This window comes from Marmota marmota, unplaced genomic scaffold (genome assembly GCF_001458135.2).
Source record: "Marmota marmota marmota unplaced genomic scaffold, marMar, whole genome shotgun sequence".
Classification (NCBI taxonomy): Eukaryota; Metazoa; Chordata; class Mammalia; order Rodentia; family Sciuridae; genus Marmota; species Marmota marmota.
The window spans coordinates 2,116,771-2,139,828 of NW_025999992.1; the positions used below are offsets into that span (position 1 = coordinate 2,116,771).

At 51.9% G+C, this 23,058-nt stretch overlaps 1 protein-coding gene across 11 annotated transcripts in view; it reads right to left on the bottom strand.

Annotated features, from left to right (window-relative positions):
• Positions 1–23,058, bottom strand: part of Piezo2 (piezo type mechanosensitive ion channel component 2) — a 349,401-nt gene that overhangs the window by 58,745 nt on the left and 267,598 nt on the right. For 9 of the 11 annotated variants that reach the window (XM_048806749.1, XM_048806745.1, XM_048806746.1 and 6 more), the window contains 11 exons: positions 20,426–20,643; positions 18,064–18,224; positions 14,768–14,944; positions 14,360–14,485; positions 12,698–12,898; positions 11,747–11,951; positions 11,559–11,660; positions 10,445–10,610; positions 6,559–6,802; positions 3,647–3,743; positions 2,021–2,180 (listed from right to left, as the gene is read on the bottom strand). In XM_048806749.1, the coding sequence (XP_048662706.1) occupies positions 2,021–2,180; positions 3,647–3,743; positions 6,559–6,802; positions 10,445–10,610; positions 11,559–11,660; positions 11,747–11,951; positions 12,698–12,898; positions 14,360–14,485; positions 14,768–14,944; positions 18,064–18,224; positions 20,426–20,643 (1,857 nt within the window). The remainder of the gene's footprint in view (positions 1–2,020; positions 2,181–3,646; positions 3,744–6,558; positions 6,803–10,444; positions 10,611–11,558; positions 11,661–11,746; positions 11,952–12,697; positions 12,899–14,359; positions 14,486–14,767; positions 14,945–18,063; positions 18,225–20,425; positions 20,644–23,058) is intronic. The other 2 variants (XM_048806747.1, XM_048806753.1) reach the window with 2 other exon arrangements.

Sequence of the window (23,058 nt, forward strand, 5' to 3'; positions counted from 1 at the left end):
TGGAACTTATGTTACAGTGGCCTGGGCTGCGACAAAGCCAGGCACATGTGGGTAGCGGCTGGGTCACCTGTCTTTGTCCTTTCTAGCCTGTAAGCTCTGTGAGAGTTGGGGCCCACCTCCTGTCCTCATAACAGGGCAGGCAGTGAACCAAGGAAGGCACGTGGGAGTGAATGAACATGCGTGTGTTCTCTGGAAACTGCCTTGGGAGTTCAACGTCCATCAATCAGAGCATGACTTCCTGTGTGAGCACAAGGTAGGCTCTGAACAAAGCCATCACTCCTACTGTACCAAGGGGACATGCTGTCCAAATAATTGTGACAACTTTGGGAAAAAGACACTGGCTTTCTATAATGTCTGGGACTTCTAAGGACCATATATTTTGGGGAGGGTGAAAAAGAAAAAAAAGTATTTGCCTGCAAAATTACCAGCTGCTCTGTACAAATAAGGTCACCTCTGACTGAGACACTGTCCTCTGCTACAGAAATGATGTCCAGCATATTAGAAAACAATTGTGCTGGTCAATTACAGGACTGGTACTGTTCCCCTAGGTGGTGCGGGACACAGGCTGCTGGGAGAAAGTGCGGTTTCCTTTTCCTACAAGGCAGACAGTCAGGTGGCAAAGGCCAGGGTTGCTGCATGTGTATGGACTTTTGAAATCAATGTTTTATTTCTCCTGGAAGGGAAAGGAAACAAGGCTCCAGGGAAATGGGTGGCATAGACACAGACGCACGAGCTTAAGCCATATGCGAATGGTAAATGAGGGTGATTTCACATTCCACAGCCTGATGTCTGCTGGATGGTGAACACCAAGGATCCCGTGGGATCTGGGGAGGGTCAGCACCTCTGAGATGAGCCCAGCAGTTGGGGTCACACAGGAGCACTGACGCTCCTGCCAGGATGGCTTGCAGGCCCTTCCTAGTGCTCCGCCCAGTCTGCTTCCGGAGCCTGTACATCAGGGGCAACACTTGCAAGAAAAGAAATGGTAGCAATGCAAATCCTGCCAGCAGCCCAGAGAAGAAAATCAGTGGGCAGGAAGAGACCAGAGGGAAGGAGGGGGCCGGAAGGACACCTCAGAGGACTCAGAACAAGCGAGGCTGCTGGGCTACAGTGTTCCCTTGCAGTTGTGGAGGGAATCCACACTCTTCTCCACGATGGCTGTTAATTTCCCTTCCCGCCAACAGGGCACCAGGTCCCTTCTCGCCCACCCTCCCTGGCATTTACGTTTTGAGGAGAGCTATTCTGAGTGGCTGGGGAGACCCACAGTGGGGTTTTGATCGGCATTTCCCTGATGACACTCTTGCTCCTCATTATACTCCCTGGCCACTTGTATCTTCCTTCCTTCCTTCCTTCCTTCCTTCCTTCCTTCCTTCCTTCCTTCCTTCCTTCCTTCCTTCCTTCCTCCCTCCCTCCCTCCCTCCCTCCCTTCCTTCCTTCCTTCCTTCCTTTCTCTGTTTTAAGGTGCTGGGACCACCCCATCCCCACCCAGGGCCCGTGCACAACAGGCACATGCTCACCACTGAACTGTACTCTCAGCCCCCATTTGCATATTTTCTTTAAAAAAATGCCTATTTAGATCAGTTGTCTATTTTATAAGATTTTGTTGTTGTTGTTGTTAAGCTTTTTGACTTCCTTCTCCACTAACGATCTGCTACATCATAGATGATAGTCATGGTTTTCTCTGTTTTCGAGAGTTTCTTCATAAAGAAGAGGTAGGGAGGGGAAAGACGGAGGCTCAGAACCAGCACTGGCCCTGCCCCAGGGAGGGTGTGTGGCAGGCTTCAATCAGCCCAGGCCCCTCTGAGCTTCTGCAGGGCCCAAGTCCTGGGAATGTCACTCTCATCAGACTCCGTGTTTCTACACCATGTGGGTCTTAACGGCCTGGGCTAGATTTTCCTTGCTTTCCTGGAGAGGATGTCTCAGTTTCTGTGGTTTCTCCGGGCAGGCTCAGACAGAAAGCGGGTGGGTGCTACTCAGCACACTTTCTAGGAGAGCAGCCATGTGCTTCTGTGGCCGGACCCACCTGGAAGCTAGGATCTGGGAAGCTTTGATGTCGGCCACAACGTGCAGGAAGTAGTAGCTCATGAACACGCGTCTCTGCAGCAGGAGGAAGGCAAAGCAGATGCTGTCCCAGATGATCCCGGCCTCCCCGCTGGGCAGTCTACAGGAGGCGTCATCCTCGGCTGTGTGACAAGAGGAAAACGTGCTGGAGCCGACTTCCCTCCCATAGTCACCCTGTGGGCTGCCTGAGTGCAGGGATCACAGAGGCCCAAGAGCAGCGTTCTCATGCGCTACTTACAGGGTGACCCATTACAAATGACGCGCACACTTCAAATCTAGCATCAGTGTGAACTCGTTGGGCTATGACACAGGGTCTCTTGACCTTCGGCAGAGAGGCCCCTGTGCCTGTCTCTCCCTTAGGGACCCCCAACGAGGGCCATGGGGAGTAATGTGCAGTGACAGAGGAAAAACTCTGTTCAACAACACAGCTGTCCTACCACAGGCTCTGTGGGGTGAAGCCATGCCAAGGGACACGGTTGGTCTTTAGAGGAGTTGGAGTGAGCAGCACCCTGGATCCTCAGTCGAAGACCATCCCTTGTGGTACTCAACTGCAAAGTGCAGCCTGACCCACCAGCCACGGTGCGGGAGGCTTGGATACAAGCGGCCCCCATCCTGGCCCACAGAAGACCCCCATGTTGTCATGGTCTGAGCTTAATCAATATAGATTATAAATTATAGAGTATAGGTTATGGAATATTAATAAGTAGGATAATAGGATCATGTGACAAGTGTTATAGAATAAATAATGTTAAGCTGTTTCTAAGATGTTACAGATTGTTTTTCTGTACTTCAGATGCCCACAAATGTGCTTGAATCCAGGATGCTGTCTGTTTTGCTCTGCTGACTGCTTTCTTAGCCCTGGCATCGTACTTGCTTGCCTGCACCTATGTTTTTGAGGATGTGGTTTTTCCCCTTATAAACCCCACAGAACTCAGAACCGATACTGGTCCTAGCAAAGACAATTCGGGTCCTGCAGGGAGCAGTCCCAGCTGACTAAATAGAAGACCTTCTAATTTGGACAAAATTCAGACTGAGAGTGTTTCCTGAGTGATCAGCCCACAACCATGTGACACAGCCCTGGGCTCTGTTGCAAGGGGCAGGGTGGTGAGGACAGCATGTCCCTTAGTCTGTGTGCAGGTCTAGTTCCAGAAATCCCAGGGCCCTCCCAATGGTTTGCATTTACAGATCCCTGAACTTCTTGAGGAGAGAAAGTTCTGGAAGTCTCATCACGTTGAGACCCCTGAGTCTAACCAGAGCAACTCCAGTTTTGGGTGGGCCCTGGAGTCCTTCCCTATCTTAGGTAGCTCAGAGGAGTCCAGGGAGTCACAACAGCACTGCACCCAATCTCCAGACCTGTTGGGTGGGCAGTGTCTAGGAAGTGACCCTAGGTGCCTGGAGCAAAGGCACCTCATGCCATGGCCCGCAGGTCCACAGCACGCTCCCTTTCCATTGCCTCCACACAGGGCACCATCGACCTCCACTTTGGACTCTTCTCTTTGTGTGCCTGGGCCCAGTTTCTAAGTCAGAGCAGTCCTGCTCCACGTCCCTCCTTTCTGACGTCCACTACACATACGCCTCTTGTACTTACGCATGGTGTAGCCCTTGACGGTGCAGGCCAGGCTGAAGGCCTGGATCAACCAGCAACTCTTCTTAACCAACGTTCCAATGTATCCACACGCGCCTATCTGAAAAAGAGACAGAGGCAGAGTCTGAAATTGCACCCTGAAAACAAGCTGGGGTCTCGTGATCCCAACAGGTGCAAGAACTCACAAGGGCCTGGTGCCAGAGATCAAGATGGCGCACGTGGGACCCAAACTCAGACACCACGTGGCCTGCACTGGCAGCTCCTGGAACACTGGAAGTCCCCAGGCAAATCAGACCCTCGCACACAGCCAGGGTCTTCGGAGCAGCGCTGCTGCACGTGGAAGCACCTCTTGTTGAGAGGAAACCTGGGCTGTAGTGGGAATAAGCCCCAGCTCTGTGAATGGGTGCACACTGGGCCCCGGTTTTGATTCTGTGTTCCCAGGAACCATCCCAGACACAGCTGCAGGAACAGGCCATCCGCCCTCACCCACGGGAGCCGCAGCCAAGGACCCTGATAGTGTGGACAGAAATCATCGCAATGACAGAAATGCTCCTTACTGAACTCGAGCTGACCTCCTCCTTGACACCACCTCCTAGGCAGTATAGCACCACAACTGTGCACACAGTGTCACACATGTTAGGTGTCCTAAGTGATCCTGGGAGGACTTAGCTTCGGGAAGACGAGCAGGGGTGTGTGGACACACTGCACCATTGTGTAGATGGAACCTGAACAGCTGAGGACTTCCATACCCACTGGTGGCTCTGACTCAATCCCGAGGGGTACCAAGGAATGACAGTATGTGATCTGAGACGTTGGGCGGTTCTCTGGGTGAAGAAATCTTTTTTGTTGATTGTTGGGACATGGTTGTCTCGTAATAATGGATTTCTTGTTACAGGTGTGCTGTGCTCAATCCTGAGGATGGTGGGGAGGTTCAGCCAACACCCCAGGTGTGGCTGAGCTGTGTGTCCTGGGGATATGGGAGTGGGAGAATACTGGGGTTTCCATGGGATCCTCAGCCCTGAGAACGACTTCCCACCATCTTCCAAACTACGCTGCCCACTCCAGGCAGGGGATGCCCTTCCCCTTTGTAACTCCACCCCAATCCGTTGTCTGAGTCTCAGAGGTTGAAACGGCATTGCCTCCACGAAGCCTCTCCCTGACTCCCAAGCAAGATATTAGGCTTCCTTTAGTTTTTGCCTTATTTTCCTGCAAGGTTATAACCACATCGTTAACAATTGTATTATTATTATTTGTAGATCCATATTTCCTTCCAGAATGTGAGCTTCTCGAGAGTCAAATAAGAGCACTATTTATCTCCAATTCTTTAAGATATAACATAGTGCTCTGTAAAGAATAGGTCTGCAACACAGGTTTACAGAATGAAGAAGAATGAACAAATGGATAGACAGAGGACAGATGGGTGGACGGAAGGACTGATGCCGTATCCACACATTTTCCAGGCATAGCTATGAGATCATACTCCAGAGGTGGATCCCTCTCCATGGAGTGGCTTCAGGATGGGACAGCCTTGTCTAGTCTGGTCTATGCTCCGCAGTGACTCCCTGTGCTACTCCAAGCATGAGTCCATGCTAGTGGGCAAAGGCATTGATTTAAAGGCACTTTCACCCTCAACTAGAGAATTCATCTTTCAACGAATGGTAGGCAAAATAAGTTATTCAAATACTCATCACCCACAGACTAGGCTTTCTCAGCTCTGAAACACAGCGATACACACATAAAAAAAAATAATCCAACAGCCTTCACAGATCAGTGCCGTGGTGAACTGAGCCCTAAGCAGCTAGCAGAGAAGAAGAGCGGAGTCCCTCCACCAGTGCCCTTCGCCTGCTCCACCAGGCATAGCCGAGAGGAGCAGGCACGGCCTGACGTGGAGGCTGGCGGGAGAGGCAGAAACTGCTTCAGCCCGTGAAGGTTTGCTGGTTAACTTCCTACAGCACTGAGTAACTTAAATGGCATCCTCGTGGCCTAAAAGATGGATTTCTGGAATCCCTAGCAGGAAGTGTGAGGTATCTGTCACGTTAGGAGAACAGTTAGGCCCAAAGGACCTCAGCTATGTAACAGCAGAGCGAGCGGGTGCTGTTCCTCGGTCTGCATGGTTCAGCCAAGCCCTAATCAGATGTTGACAGTCAGAGGCTGCCACAGGCTGCACACTCTCTCCTGGGTCTCTCCATCTCTGGCACGCAAGGATTTCTTGCATCCTGTCTCCATTCCACCAAGAACACACAGTGTTCTCGAGAATTATGCTCATTTCATTTCACTTTACACCTCTACAGTTCTTTGCGAGTAAGAGAGTTGTATTTTTGTGAATATGATATGACTGAAAATCTTCAACAAACTGGGCATGGTGGTGAACTCCTGTAATTGCAGGGACTCAGGAGGCTGAGGCAGGAGGATTGCAAGTTTGAGGTCAGCCTCTGCAACTTAATGGGACCCTAACTTAGTGAGAACCTGTCTCAAAATAAAAGAAAAGAAGAAGAGAAAGAGCAGGGAATGGGACTCAGTGGTAGAGCAGCCCTGGGTTTAATCCCTAGTACCACAAACACCAAAACCAATTCACGGCTTCCCGTGGAGCCACCAAAGGCCCCTTCAAGCACATACTTGAGTGATAAGATGGTTCCTCAGAAGGGATGGGACTTAAGTTAATAAAACACATTCTAGAATTTTTCCGGTGAATACAACCCTTTCACCACGTGACCTTGAAACCGTGGAAAAGAGCAAAATGTGTTCTGCTGAATTTGGCAAAGCACAGTCATAACGGTCCTTGGGATCCTGAATGGGCAGCGTCTTGTTTGGGGCTTTTGAGAGCCGTATGAGAGGCTCGGGGCTCCTGATAACCACTGAGTGCTGATCCGCTCTCACGTGGAAGCCGCATCTGTGCTGTGTTGGGAGGTACTTACCGACAGTATATTCTTCATGGTGATCACAAAAACGTTGTAGGCGATCAGCCAGTCCCAGTAGCGCAGGATGCTCTTGATGGGTTTCAGTAGCAAATCGCCCCCGAAGAGCAGGAAGTAGAAACAGGCCACCAGGTAACCCATACAAAATATGCTGATCCTGGTTGTCCCAGTAATGAAGATGATCGTCAGCACGAACCAGAAGAGGTAGCTGAAGATGATGACCTTGGACATGTCCAAGTAGGATCTGGAAAGAACCAAAGGACACGGGGCAACAGGAGAGCAGACGGGCACAGAGCGGGGAGTTTCTGTTTGAAGAAGGGAAAGAACTCAGCTCCATGGGTTGCCCACGAGAGCCGTTTCAGAGCACGCCAGCGGCTCTGGCCCCACCTTTCCTTCTCGCAGCCTACGTGGGGGCACTCTCCTGCAATCAGCGCCACCATAACTGCACCTGCTACCACCATCATCGTGTGGGTCAGCCACATTCTCGGCCTACCACTTGGTGTTCAAAATGCCTCTGTTTTTCCATGGAAGGGATGGATCATGGTATGGCAACAGAAATTGTAATGCAGATACCAAATCAATTCTAAAACTTAGCATTTCTTGCTAGAATATCCTGGCTGGCAAGAAATAAATGAACATGCATTCCTTTTTCTAAGCTAGAAATTAACAGAAGAAACAAACCCATAAACATATGAAGATTTTACTAGAAATGAAAAGGTCTCCATAGAGATGGGGACTAGTTCTGACAACACAGACACTGCCAGATGGGACCCTGGGCTTTTTAGCACTCTGCCTTTGGATGTCCCGGGCTGAGTCAGGGTTCCTTTTGGGGCCTATCCCTCCACGATGGCCTTCTTGATGGAAGGGGAGACAGGATTCGTGCCTCGGTCTTCTTGTGACAAGAGCCACTGCCAGAGTCATAGCTGACAGGAACACTCCCCGCAGGCTGAGGCCACCCATGATTGTTTGGTCACAGCTTTTGGTCTTGGGTGGTTTTGCTTTGGATGCTTCTCTACCCAGATTTGGGGAGAAGCAAAGCAAAACGAGTTCTGGATTAGTTCTTTGATTAACGGGTTGTTATTTTGTAGGGTGTCAATAAACCATCTCTTAATAAAACATGAACTGTACTTGACCTGTCCAGTGTTACTAGGGAAAGAGCACTTTTTTTCAGATGTGTGAACTTTTAGCCTTTATGTTTTGCAGAGTAAAACACTTAAAATGATTTGTGATTTTTTTTTTAATCTAAAATATGTTTCACCCTCCTTGACTTTCTAAGCAAAGGAGAGCAGATAACAAGCCAGTGTTTCTCAGTGAGCCAGGACCTCTGGGGTGGATTCAGTGACACATGGAGCTCCCAGTCCCTTCTGAAGCCCATATGGGGGACTTCCCTGGACCTGGGATGGGGCACTCTGAGTGCACGTGTGGGCTGTGCGGGACATTCAGTACTCCTGCTGGCCTTCACAGGTCCATCCCTGGCCAGGCGCCTCCCGGTGACACAGTGTGGAGCTGGTGGAGAAAATGCGGGAAACACCAGCAGATGGGGATCCTCCAGGTCCTAGAGAGAACTGATTTGAGTCCTGGTGACAGGTGGCAGGGTCCAGAGGGTGTTTGTTCCCTGTCAGAGCCCAGAGAGAGGAAGTGTGGAGCCACTCAAACCTAAGGGCGGGCTGGAGGAGGGCTGCACCCCTTACATCACCACCTGCTCAGGGCTTCCCACAAGGCCACCTGCTATTGGGCCCCTTACATCACTACCATGGGACGTGACTGTTCACTTCCACCATAGGGGTGTGTGCCTGTCACTTTCTGGTATTCTTAACTAATAAACAGATCTAAAAACTTGAAACAATCTAATTTTCAAAATAAGATTCAGCCTTAAAAACCAGTGATGAGTAGAGGCTTCTGCCTGGGTTGGTCTTTAGGGGTGGCTTTGCTGCGCTGAAGTACTTACTCCCTTTGCGTTGGGTGGTGGGGGTGGGGTGTGTGCTGGGGCCATCTTTCTCTCACATCACAGAGAAGAGGCGAGACTGGGAACCCTGCCTGAGACCAGTGTTCATACGGCACGCCACTCAGAAAGACCATCTTCAAGCCAATTTGCTTGTGGGTATTTACTCAGTGTGCACTGAGCTTCTGACAGAGCCAGAGCACACTCGGGGCGGGGCTGGACTGGCGGGCCAGATCCTTGTGCTCTGGTCCCTGTGCCTCAGCTCTACCTGGCGGTCTTCTCATCTGTAAATGGGGTGATATCACCTGCACACAGGTGGCCTTTGGGAGGCAATGGCTCCACACACATAAAGCACCTGGAACAGAGTCTGGCTCTTTGAAAGCACAGGATAACTCTTAAAGTGACCCTATCCCTCATAGTGCCAAAGCCACAGGGTGGGATGGGCACAAGAGTGAAGAGGTGAGAAGCGGACTCACCCCTCAGAAGGGGGCAGAGTGGGCTCTTGGGGTAACAGCACCAGGTTAGAGGGCGGTCGTGCTGTTTAAACAGGACTCTCCAGGCCGTGACTGCAGGAGTCACTCCCCGGTCCCCTCACGGAAGGAGCCAGCCGCCACCCTGTGAGACTCCAAGGCCAGGCAGTTGGTCCACAGCCTCTCACCAGCTGTGCTGTTTCCTGGGTGGCTCTGAGCCCTCAAGGGTGGAAAGAGCTGGGTATGGAGGCTGAGCCGGCATGCCTCTAAGAAGGGGAGGCCAGGCAGGGCCAAAGGGACCAGGGAGAAGCAAAGCCAGCAACACAGCCTGAGAGACAACTGGCTCTCAAGACCAGGTCCAGGTGTCCCTGATGGGGAAGATGGTGGAGGTCAGCAAAGGTGCTGTGGAGCAGAGGACAGGGACGGGGAGGGAGGAGGGCACAGTGGGGGGGCACTGGACTGAGGACTTTGTGCATTCATGAGTATGTGTAAGTGGGCCCCACCGTCACGGTGGCCAAGGCGGGCCCCACCATCACATGTGACTAAAATGCACTAGTTAAATAAATAAGTCACGTCCACCTTGCAACAGGCTCTAACGGGAGCCCAGGCCAAGACACAGAGAGAGCGTGAGGTGAGCAGCAGCACAGGCGGCTCTAGACCCTCTTCTCAGGGTCCAGGACACACAGGAGGTGAGGAGGGATGTGGACAAGGAGGAGGGACGGAGAATGAGCAGACAGAACCGGGACGAGGAGGAGGGACAGGGATGAGGAAGGGGGTAAGATGATGGCAATGAGGAAGGGGAGCGAAGACGAGGAGGAGGGACGAAAATGGAGAGGAGGGAGGGATATGAGGAGGAGGGACAGGTGAGGATGAGTGATGGGCCACAGGGAGGAGGGAGGGAGATGAAGGGGGACCGGGGATGGGAGGGGATGGGGGGATGAGGGGGATGGGGAATGAGGGGGGGTAGAGGATGAGGAGAGGGGATGGGGGATGAGGGGACATGGGGAAGAGACAGGGATGAGGAAGAGATGGGGGATGATGAGGGGGATGGGAGATGAGGAGGGGATGGGGGATGGGGATGAGGAGGAGTGGGGATGAGGGGGCCTGAAGAGAGGGAGGTGATAGGGGATGAGGAGGGGAATGAGGAGGGGGGTGGGGATGAGGAAGAGGGATGGGATGAGGAGGGGTGGCAGAGGATGCTGGGGAGTTGGGGTGAGGGTCTAGAGGTGGGGAGGTTTTTCTGGAGAGCTGCTACAAGGTATGATTGACATAAGTCTGCTGTGTATGACGAGGAGGCAAGCAGAGGCCACAGAAGGAGGCCAACACTGATGGGAGCCTCAGTGTGGAGGCTCCCACTCATAGCTTTGGAGTCTGTAGTTCAGCAGATCTCCTCCCCAGCCCAGCAGAGGGAGGAGGGGAGAGTGGGCCTCTCGAGGTGCCCAGGGCGGGGCTGCTGGGTGGCGCGCAGCCTCACCTGCAGTGGATGAAGTCTGGCACGGGGTTGTGCTGGCTGAAGGAGGCCGCATCCAGGTTCATGCAGATCTCCACGTTGTCCCCGGCCATGATCCGCACGGCAGCTTTATTCTCATCCTCAAAGATCTGCCGCTGCAGGGAGGCGCACAGGAGCAGCATGAAGTCGTCTGCAGGACAAGGGCGACACTGGCACCTGCTCTCTTCTGGGCTCCCTCGGGCAGCACAGTCACCCCCGAGTGAGCCGAGCCCCAAAGTGCTCAGTAAAAGCCATCCTGGACCCCAAAGCCAGGCCAAGGGCATCCGCAGCATGGGGAGCTGTGCAATGGCAGGTCCATAGGGCTCCCCAGGGGGTATGGGTTTCGCCTGCATGGTGGGCAGTGAGGGTGCTGGGCTAGGAAGTGTCCTTCCTGGTCTGGGTCTCTGCCCATGTCCAGGCAGCTGGAGCTGTTGCCCTGCTGACCTCCTCACCTGTTGTGGGTGCAGACATCCTGTTCTATTTGACCTTGTCCTCTCTGTGCATTTGTAACCCAAGGCCATTCCCAGCCAGGCACCAGAGAGAGGGGGAAGGCAGAGAGCGTGTGGGCAGAGGGGATGTGAGCCTGGCAGGCTGCAGCCCTGCTGAGCCCCTCATTTTAAACCTGAGTATGTGGGGGCAGCTGACACTCCGGAGCCACTCCCTGCCATCCTGGGTGGCGCGGCATCTCTAGCCATGGGCTCACCAGCCCATGAGATGGCCCTGACAAGGTACCCAGTGACCCCAAGTCTGGGAGGTAGGTATCCTCATCGTCACAGCCCTGCTCCATTTGGGTCTGTCTGTGGTGGCAGCTGGGAACCCTTCTCGGCCACAGGCTCCCTCCCTGATCTGTCTTGTGAAAGGCGGGTGTGCAGGTGTGTGAGGGTGTCTGGGGGTGAGAGGACTCGAGTGAACACAGAACCTCCAATGTTGACTTGTTAATTCTGCAAACGCAATAGAGCAAGGAAGAGCCATTCCTGACTGGTGATAGGGTTATAAGGTCCAGTGGAAGACCAGCGGTCCTGGGGCACCCTGCGAGGATTGAGGAGCCAATGTAAACCCAGCTGCTGATGTCTCAGGGCCCTGTGGCATAAGCACTCACAGAGGAGAAACACTGGGTTGGGCCGCACGATGAAATCTGGGAAGTACAGCCACTTGATGATGTTGTCGTTGAAGTCGGCGCCCTTGAACCTCCATGGGTAATCTGCAGGGAGGGCCACAGGCAGAATCAGTCTCTTGCACTGATCTGTGGAGTGCCCTTGGGCGAAGCCGCCTGGGGAGTGCCCTCACCTCGGCAGGGGGCAGGCGGGATGCCAATGCAGATGAAGTACTGGAAGGTGATGATGCAGGCCAGGAAGCAGCAGTACTTGGGCCAGACCTCCGCGATGGCCTTTCTTCTGCGTCGGTACAGGACAGCAATGAGCCAGCAGGCGTGAATCATGGCGTAGAAATCCATTCGCTGGCCGATCACGTTCACTGACATTAGGAAACAGGTCTGCGTAAGGGTGACAAGAGGTGAAAACACATGGGGTTTGCAGGGAAGGGGAGCACATCAGGAGCCACACCTGCACAGCCTGGATGGCCCCGCATGGGTCCCCGCGTCTTGCTCTTTTGAAAGCCTTTTAGACTGAAGGCAGATCCACAGGTTACCTCCAAAGGAGCACCTGACTGAGTCACTGTCATGAGACCCACTTCAAACTGGAGAGGACGCAGGCAGGCAGCGGTAATGACTTCATGATACAGCACCCCTGCAAATTCATCCTATTAAATAAAGGGCAGGAACTACCAGCATAACTTCAGGTTAAAACAGCTCCCTGGAGCTGCAGGTTATACTCTGAATGCTTGAAAGCAAAGATGGTTGGGAATATTTTACTCTTTAAAAGTAACTAATGTAAGGGCTAGACTGTGACTTAAGGGTGGAGCCCTTGCCCAGAACATACAGGTCCTGGGTTCCAACCCCAGCACAAAGCTGGCGGGAGAAGAACGAATAAGACAACGGATGTTCATGCACCCAGATGGCTCTTGAGATCCCGAGAGGCCAAGTGCCTGGCTGCAGAGTAAGGGGCATTGGTCCCCAGACTTGGAAAATGCCACTGCATCAATAACAGCACTCTCTGTGGACCCCGAGGAGTCAGTCTGCATGGGCTGGAGTGCAGAATAGCCCCAGTGGCCAACTGGCCTGAGGTAACTATTTATATGTTTGTGTAAAAAGAAATAAAACACATTGGCAAGAAAACTCACCTCCAGGCCAAACTTGTAGAAGAAGTAGTTTATGAAATATTTGGCACAGTTAATAAGTCCATCATCCAGATGCATTCTTGTGATGTCATGAAAGATAGTTTTGGACACAGGGGCAGTAAGGTTGTTTCGACCCCGATAGTACTCCTGATGGCGGTAAATGGTAACTTCGAAGGCCAGAATGGCCAACATCAGGAGGTTATTCTACGAAGAATAAGCAAGAACATACAGCTGTGTTTGCCAAGGGCTTTATGAGTTTCAGCTTGAGCCATTCCTATAATATCACAGATCTTGATTCTTAATGTCTAAAGCACAGTGTTTTACAAAACCCCACCTTTATGACTCCTACTGCACTCAAGGTTCATTCTGTCATCTTATTTACTATGGTGTTGTCTCCATTGTGGAAATGGGGCTAATCTCCATGGCAACAGGACTCAGAATCTCTGGATGTGGCGGGCTGTGCTCCTGGTCCTGGAAAAGTACTCCACACCAGGGGTACCTGGCCCCGGGGGTTGCTGGCAACCAGAGGGGCCAACGGTGCAGACACATCCTGGGAAACACACTGCACCAGCCACAGGGGACACCTTTACCACCTCTGACGTCTGGCCGGAGTGGGCAGTGAGTTGAGAAGCATGCTCACAATGGAGCAGTAGTGTGAAAACAACAGGAGTGGTGAGAAGAGCCCACGTGGGTCCCCACACTGCTCTAACCACCCTTTTCAAGTATCGATTTGTCTTATCCCTTTCACAGCCACTGGGGGCTGAGACCATTCCCAAAGGTATCTACTGTATTAGGAAAACTTGCAGCTACTCACAGAAGACAGAGGTCTAGGGCCTTTGAGGTCCAGACATGGAGCAGAAAGGTCTTACTTCTAAGGGCCCTGTCCATGCAGCACAGACAGGACTGCTTACATTATCCACCAAGGTAAAGTGTGAAGCATGGAAGGTATAATGTTTTCATCTCTTTGCAACTGAAGTTCTTTTTTTGCAAAGGTAATGCTTTATTCCTTCTAAATGTAGTAAATGGTCTTTATTAAAAATTACAGGGAAACATCTGGGAATGGTGGCACATGCCTATAATCAATTACAGTGGCTTGGGAGACTGAAGCAGGAGGATCAAAAGTTCAAAGTCAGCCTCAGCAACTGAGTGAGACCCAGTCTCAAAAAATAAAAAGGTCTAGGGATATGGCACAGAGGTTAAGCACCCTAGGTTCAATTCCTGGTAAATAATAATTATTATAAGGAGAAACATAATTTAGACAGCAAAAGTTTCTTGTAAAATAACATCTCCTTCTCAGAAATTATCACTATTGACAATTTGATATATTTTATCCCATATTTTTCTTTGCACAGTGTTTTAAGACTTGCTTTTTTAAAATTGGACAATGTATTTTGGACATGTTTCAGTTCTGAGAACCTAGTGACCTTGCTCTTGGAATGTGACAAGGCACTTGGTGAATGTACGCGGCACACTGTATTCAGTCAAGCTCAGACTGCTGGCCAGCTTCTCTTTGGTGCAATAATGATCTGTCCCAGGAATTTGTTGCAAGCATGATTCCAAATGCCACATGAGAAGAGGAGGTTATATCTAATGGAATACTAACGGTCTCAAGGGGAAGGATTCCAAACTGTGCTGAGCTCTAAGTAGGAACAAAAGTGCCCTTACCCTCAGGTAGACAAGCAAGGGAGAAGACTTCCTCAGGCCAACCCACTCAGTGGGGTCGATAGGCGCACTGTAGAGGAGGGACTTGTTCAGGTCCTGCAGGGGTATGTTGGTTTGGTTTTCATTGGGCTGAAAAGAATAAAAATGGAGTAAAAAATTGCTCTCCAGATTGGGTGAGTTCAGGTGTCCTCCTTCAGCTTGGACCAAAGGGACAGGGGTGGGATAGGGAAGGAAAGGCCTAGTGTGAGGGGGAGGTCCCTGCTGGAGGGAGGCAGAGGTCCAGCACAGAGGGCAGGACAGACAGGGCCTGGATGGGGTGACTCACAGGCTGGACAGAATGAGCGTGTGGCAGCTGGCCCTCCAACCGCCTTGCTTCCCTGAAGGGCAGTGGGACCCCTCCCCCTGGCTCACCAAGGAGCAGTTAACAGAGAAGCTCTCGGGCTTGATGGTTTGCAGCTGGTACAGCATCTTGCAGACGATGATCACACAGGTCCAGACGGTGCAGATGCTGGAAGCCACACGGCGGAGCTTGGCGTAAGGCAGAGCGAAAGCCCAAGAAATCAAAAACACATAGTTGAACAGAGACACCTGCAGACATGGAATCAGAAATGGAGACAGGAACACACAACATGACGTGACATCCACAAGCACAATGACCCGACCTCTGACCTGCAAGGGGGGTTGAGGTCTGAGCACGTGCAAGGCATTGCCTCTGTGTTGGGCACCAGGGGAGTGAGCCCGGGGCCCAAGGACACTGTGTCTTCTGTAGAAGACAGACACGGAACAAGGTGATGCCAATGTAGGGCAATGATGGCTGAGCTGAAGATGTGAACGGGCTCCTGCCTGAGGCCCAGGAGGCATCCTGGCTCCAGGGTGGAGATGCAGGAATCGCCGAGCCAGGCTGGGAAGCTGAGGAGGAGTGCACAAGCATGGTGGGGCAGGTAACCACAGACAACTGGGAGCTCGGAGTCAGCAGTGTGAGATGCAGGGATCGTGGGGAGGATGAGGAGCCGTCATGAGTCAAGGGTTGGGGATCCTTTCAGAACTGTGTAATGGCACGTGGCCCATCCTGCAGGAAACAGCCACACCACTCCCTGGAGGGCATCACGCTGGGGAATCTGAAGCTCATCCAGCATCTTACTTAGAGAAATGTAAGTGAGGAATGGAGGGCGCATGATGGGCATTAGACAAGAGGCCAGATACCAGCTCTCCTGCTGCTGTGGTCACCCAGGAGGAAAGGGGCCATGGATTCATGATGGGAAACAGAGTTAACTGGGTTTGATGATTGGTGGCATGGTGGTGGTGGGCTGGGGGGCTTCAGGGAAGGGAGTGTGAAAGAAGACTCCTGGGATCTTCTCGGGAGCCCACATGACGACAGGAAGTGCTAAAAGGGGGTCAGTGTTGGGGAGGACATGAGTTCCACGTGAGCACGCGGACCTTGGGACGCCAGCGAGTTTACCCCTCAGAGCATCGTCCCCACTTTTAGCAACTCTCCGTGAACAGAACAGGAGCATCACCATCTTATTCAGCCATGGGCCACATGCACCTATGCTAGATGTCATTCAAATAACATGCTGGGATGTTTCATGTCATTAGGTGAAAACGGAAGCATGCATACCGCTGGTAAAGCGAACGCGCACAAGGTGCTGAGCTCTATGAGCTTGGGAGGGCAGTCTACCTAGTCGGCTGACAAAACCATAAAGTGACGCGTGAAGACTACATCATGGTGTTGACGATTCTGCATGTTGTCCCCAGCTATTCTTGTACTTAACTATTTCCACTGTCCAAGGTCAGGGGCCTCTCTGTGCACTCAGAGTAAAAATACTGGACTAGGAAGGGCTGCCTTACAGAATTGATTGAGGATGAAAGAAATTGTCCTGTGGAAGTGCTCTGTAAACCATGAAGTGCTCATAACATACTAAATACGACATCTTATCAAAGTATTTTGATTAGCTAACTGACCCCCCCTCCCTTAGTGGTCAGCAAGGGCCCTGTCAATTTGGATGTTAAAAAGCAAATCCTATTAGAGATATCTATTAAAGATAGACACAGGGCCCCCCAGGCACAGGAGAGTGTGGCTCACACAACACTGGGAAATGAAGTCTCTTTGCTATTTCTTTGAATATGCACTGGAGGCATTGAGGATAAAACAGGACAAACGATTTACACAGAACTTTTGATATTCTGATGATGGGTAAAGAGAAGAAGGGATCTTAACAAATCCTACCCAGGTTCAAGGTTACACTTCCCATGGAGCTTCCTGCCCTGGAGAAGCACAGGAAGCAGTGGGAAGTCCATATGGAGCTGGGGCAGTGCAGCTTGCTGAGGCCGGGCCAGGCTGGCCGGGCGACACAGGAGCCCAGGCAGAGGCAGCTAACCCAGGTGGGGAGACGGCCCCGGAGGAGTCGGGCCCCCACAGGGAAGCGTAAGCAGGTGTGGGCAGAGGGGTCCCAGGTACAGGGCCCCCCAGGCGCAGGAGAGTGTGGCTGGCACAACCCGGAAGAACCAAGTGGCTCTCTGCTAGGGAAGTGAGACCTGAAGCCTTCCAGCAGGTGCCCTGGGGCACCCGGAAGGGCAATGTTGAAGTGGCCCAGGCCCGAGGGCAGGGGACATGACCAGGCGGTGGTAAAGGATGGGAGTGAGCCAGGCCAAGGTCTGGTACAGAGCACTGCCAGGGTGCTAACCACACTCTGGGAAGACCATCTGGCTGCAGGATGGGAGGCCCACGGGATGCAGAAAAGGGAGGGGGAAGCAGAAATCGTCTGGAGTCACTGAAGAAGGAATGAGGTGCAGGGTGAGCTCGGTTTCAGGGACATTCATGGAAGGGGCTTTGGGGGCACAAAAAGCGAGCCGCATCCAGCTGCCCTGTGGGCATGAGAGTCTGGAGTCCAGGGAGAGCGCTGAGCTGAGACAGGGACTGGAGGGGCGTGGTCCGCAGCTGGCAGCTGGCCCAGGAGCACACAGGAAGTTCTGGGTCAGACCCCGCAGCTCAGATCAAGTCTCACCCTTAGTGACCTGCACATGTCCACCCGTGTTGTGGTCATCGGCTTTCCCTGCGGTTTAGCTTTTCAAGGATTATAAGTGGAGGTCCCTGACTTAATTTTTAGAGGACAAATTGAATTCTAACCAACTCAAAAATACTCCAGGGAAATTAGAAGTATGCAAAGAGTATTTGTTGAATAAATGCAAGGAGAGCCAGTTTGTCCACCGTCAATAGGAAATGACTGTCGGTGGAACAGTGACTCTTCTTTACGGACACCAAACGGAGGGCAGGAGAAGCATGCAGTTGGAAAGTGCAACTCGTCTCCAAAAATTCAACCACCAACAAGGTGCGCTCTATGAAGGATTTTACTTCAGAACCAATAACATGAGCCAAAATGTTATCGTTTTCCTCAGAGAGAACTGAGGAAAGCAGAGTCCCACATGCAGAAGAGCAGCCCACTCTCACACTCGGCAACAAAAAAACAGGCAAAAACAAGCAGCCCTGGGACTGAGGCCAGTCAACTGGAAACTAAGCCCGGGCCCTTCTCTCTGTGGCTTCCTCCTCCCCAGGGCCACTGAGTGGGGTGTTCTGCATGTCAAAGGCATCCTTTCAGAGCCAGATCCCTAATGTAGTGGACACCAGTTAAAAATATGGCGGACAGCTGGACAAGGAATGTGAGACCCCTGTGACTGTTTGATGTGACGCTCCAGCAATGTTCACTTACCTCTTTCACAGAAACCCAGATGATGTAGGAGGACACGATCTTGATGATGTGCAGCTCCAGGATCCACCACGTGAACACCTGCAGCTTGTGAAAGTGCTCCAGGGACTTCAAGAAGAGCACCGTGAGGCGGTCGATCACCAGGTGCCACTTGTTCCGCAGGTCTGCAGGACAGAGCAAGGCGGCCTTTGTTATTAATCAGGGGTATCTGTGACCTCCAGATGAGGACAAGGAGCTGTGAAGTCATCACAGGGGATGAGTTCTAAGAACTGCCAAGTGTGGAGCAAGGGTGGTCCACGAGCCCCCAGGCATGTTGACCACACAGATGTCCTAACCTAGGATTCTGGGGATGATGCTGCCTTATCCACCTTCTAACTAAATGGGTGTAGAGAAGAATTTTGACCTTATTTACTCTCTCTCTGTGTCTCTCTTGGGTACTGGGGATTGAACCCAGCCTCAACCACAGAGCCACATCCCCAGCCCTTTTTATATTTTCTTTAGACACAGGGTCTCGATTAGTTGCACAGGGCCTAAGTTGCTGAGGCTGTCCTTGAACTCATGACCCTCCTGCCTTAGCCTCCCGAGTCGCTGAGATTACAAGCATTCACCACCGTGCCTGGCAGCCTTATTTACTCTTAAGGTTAAGATGTAAGCTGAGGATTTTAGGTGACCTGAGCTACCTGTAAGTTACAGTTTTGTTTTGTCAAAATGGTGCTCCCATAAGCAACTTATAAATGAGCAGATAAAACCGTCCATTCTCCCTGGAAGAACAGGTCAGAGGTCTGCCCCAGCAGGACCAGCCACTCCTCACCAGAAGGAACAGCAAACCCAGGGTCAGGTCCAGCCACTCCACATTTTGGAGGAAATCCTGTGCTATGATCAGCCAAATCGGTCATTGCGTTCTTGCCAGCTGTGCACAACCCAGGGGTCCCGCTGCTGTCTAGAGGATTGTACTGAAAGCCACCACAGGACTGTCTTGTATTGTCACATTTATGTCACACATTACATTGTCATGTTTGTACCAAGGCCACTGTCTAGGCAGAGGATGGGCCCTCACCTGGCACGGGGAGTTGGGACGGTGTCTGTCCTGGGACAGTTAAGTGAGGTTTCATCCCTGTGGAACATGCTTAATGTACAGGGTAACTCAGATGGTGGTCAGTAGGAAGGTCTGAGTAGTAAGTGGACATGATCTGGAGGAGTGGACAGCATGAGGGCATGGAGGCACAAAGCAAGTTCGACTTTTGGTGAGATCCATCAGTAAAGCTCAATCCCAGCTTGGAGCTTGGGTCCTTAGGCCTGCTCTGGAGGAGCTGGGATTTCCCTCTGCACTAAGGGTGTGTGTGGCTCAGGTCATGGCTCAAGAAAGGACTGAGCCTCTCTGGTCCTCACTGTGGGTCTCCTGTGCTGAGTGGGGAAGGGGACCAGCTTTTGGGGGGCACTTAATTTTGAGAGGGATCTTCTTTCTCATGCTGATTATTTATTTATGATGGTACCAGGGATTGAGCCCAGGGGTGCTGCACTTCTGGGCTACATTCCCAGCTCTTCATATTTTTTATTCAGAGCTAGTCTTGCCAAGTTGCTGAGGCTGGCCTTGAACTTGCATCCTCCTGCCTCAGTCTCCTGACTTGCTGATATTACAGGTGTGCGCCACAATGCCTGTCCCTTTTTGTAAAGCAGAGTTGACCAGCAAGGACAAAAGCAATATTCTACTGTCCCAGCACAGCATACCACCCTCAAAGCTCGGTGCTCTGGGGTCCCCCGCGCTCTCTGGGCACTGCTGCACAGGCCGAGCTCTCAGCCTTGTATGTTTCTGTGGGAAAACATTTTCTGAGCCCATGGCCATTCGATTCTCACCATCCCCTGTTAAAACAGCGTTTTCAAGTCTAGGACAAAAAGCAGGGAAAGAGGGAGGACTCCAGAGTAATGAAGGTGGCGGATGCACCTCTGGGGGTTGGCTTGTGAGTGGGTGTTTCTCACCTTCTCTGTCCCTCACGTCTTGAGCATGACAGCAGAACTAGAAATACATTCTTAATGGGAATCCTCGGAATGATTTCCCTGGGGACGCGTCTGCAAAGGCGATGTCCAGGACTCCGGAGGCCCTGCGCAGGGAGCTGTTCTGCCTGAGCCGTAGCAGACACACCCCTCCTGCCCTCAACAGAAGCTCTGCTTGTGGCTCAGGTGTCCACAGCTGGCCCTTAGCATTCTTCAATTCAGTGAGATTAAAAAGAAATTACTGGAGCAGGATATTACCACTACGGCAACCCCCCAAAGTGAAATCTTCAACTTTCAATCCCCTGAGTGGGTCACACTGAGCTGTGGGGTCAGTGCTCGTCCCCTGGTCCAAGCAGCTGCTGGCAGCGGTTACCTGACATTTCTTCCTCCTCCTCCGACTCCTCCTCTTCGTCTTCTTCCTCCTCGGGCTCCTCGCTGCCCTCCCCAAGCTCGCCCTTCTCAGCCTTACAAGGGCTGCCCTCTGTCTTCTCGTCCGCAAGCTCGGCCAGTTTCTTCCCCTCGGGCCTCTCCAGGCTGGCGGTCAGGTGCATCATGGCAAGGTCTGGGAGGCTTCCCTCGGGGTGGGCCAATCTGTGGGCAGAGAGCAGCTGCGTCAGGAGAGGAAGGCGTGCAGGGCCGGTGTGAGTGAGGGGCAAGTCAAAGAGAGGCCCACGGGAGAGTCGGTGCATGAGCAGAGGCCTGGCAATGTGGTGCCTGTATCTTGCCACTGGTTGGCCTAGGTTAGCCTTTCTTATTCAGTTCTGGTGGTTGGTCAGGAATGAGAGCTATCGACACCTAAACTTGACATTGTTCCCAGAGGAGCAAATGGTCAGAGTTTAGGACGAAGAGGCATGAAATGTGTCGTGGGAGCGAGCATTTCATGGCCTCACAGGGGGACTTACTCATTTTGGTGGATTGGTAATTTTTTCTTGATGCTGCTCAAAGTAATTGAAATAGAAAGGAAAAAAAGGAGATGAGAACAGAGGAGTTATAAGGAAGTCAGAGATCACACGTCATGCCACATTTCACCCGCATTGCATTCCTGAGCGCTGGGCAGCTGCGGCCTGAGGCCAGGTGCATTCAGGCTGCGTGGGCAGCGAGCTCTCGCTAGGGACCTGGGCTTGGCAACTGACCCGAGAGTGGTCGGGTCTGTAAAGGAGGGTCCGTGTAGACCACTAAGGCAGAGTGTACCCTGCTCTCTGAGCAACTCAACCGACCATCTTGCAGGAACCACGTCAGTGACAGGTTAGGTTAGTTTTCTCCACCTCTTACAGGACGTGTGCTCAGTGCACCTTGGCAGGGATGAGCCCACTCCACCAGCGTCTGAAGCCACGTGCTTCAAATGCTTTCAGGAGTTCCGGGGTCTGCATTGCTCAGCCTGAGGGTTGCAGACATAAGCTGTGCATGGGCATTGGGCAGGGGGAGGAAGGCAGGGAGCTTCCAGCCACCTGGGCACTGTGGCTGATTCCACAGTGGACACACCTGCCTTGTGTTCTGTGTTCTCGACACAGAGTCTCTCTGTTGCCCAGGATGTTCCTGAACTCCTGGGTTCCAGTGTGCCTCCTGCCTCAGCTTCCTGAGTAGCTGGACTACAGGTCTGTGCCATGGTGCCTGACCTCCTGCTCTTTTTTAAAAAGCATAATGTGTATTCATATTCAAATGGATGCCTTAAAGAACCCACCCCCTTGTGGACAATACAGTCCATCCTAGGGAAAAGCCTAGTGGAAGTCATAATGATCTTCATTTGCAATAATTAATGCATGAATTTCAGCCTGATCATAACAGACAATTTAAAAAGCTTTACCCACATAATTGTACACTCTGAAAAAAATTATTTAGCCTTTCTGAAATTCAGTAAATTTTCTATAAAAATGAGTTGATTCAGCTGGGTAAAGTCTTAAGCTGTTTTCAAGCCACAGTTTCATATTTGAAAGCATGTCTGTCATTTTGGGGAGCCACTTGTAACTAGTCAGCATTGTTCTTAGTCTTTCAAGACAGTCATCACTCAAAAGCATCCCTTTCCCAGTGGGGTCAAGTGGTTCATGACGATATGCCAGAAGCAAGCCGATCACCTATGCCCAAGGAACCTGGGGCAGGGCTCCACTCTGGGAGCAGGAACTCTGCCCACAAGCCGCTCCCAGATCTTCTTAAGTCACTAACTGACCCCTTCGACTTCTGGAAAGTCCACTACTCTTGGAAATGCAACTCCATTTCTTTGACACCAGTGTAGCACTTGGAACCTCTGGGTGCACACTGCTGCCCCAGCTTGACAGTTCTGTGTTTTGAACGTGCTTGGGTGTGGAAGCAGTGGCCCCAAGGAGGGAGCCCATGTCCCCACGTACTTGCTGTCTTCTGCATTGGGAAGACACCTCTTACTATAACAAGGAACTTGATGGTGGTTAGTGGGGACATGTGCCCCCAATGAGTGTGTCAGATGCCTGCCACCATTGTAAGCTGATGAGCAGATGCCTTTCTAACCCTGGAGTGAGACCCCAGCCACTAGGCCATCCTACAGCTGCTTCTATGGCTACATAGCCAACATCCTCAATCAGCAACGTGCCCAGACTGCCACACCACAGGCAGTCAACACTGAGTACAGACGGCTGAGTGACGGAGTCGAGGGAGACACTGGGGTGAGCCTATCGGGAGCAGCCCTTGGAGACACCATCATCTACGAGACCTGCTTCTGGAAACTGGTGGTAGTTTGCATAAGGTCTGGGACTGGACAGAACTGGGGACAGAGGAGACCTGGGGCCAACCTGACACCAAGCCCCACTCCCCAGGCAGCCTAGCCTCTGGGTTTACAATGGCTGGCAGAACAGAGCAGAGGGGACCCATGTGCCAGCTACCATTTGGAGCCATCTGAGCAATCAGATGACTTACGAGTCAGGTGACACTGCAAAATTACTTAGCCTGTCTCTCAAGTCTCAGTCTTCAGGTCCGTAAAGTGGAAATTCTGTGTCTGCTTCACAGAATTTTTGGAAAATTAAAGCAGTTTCCATAAGT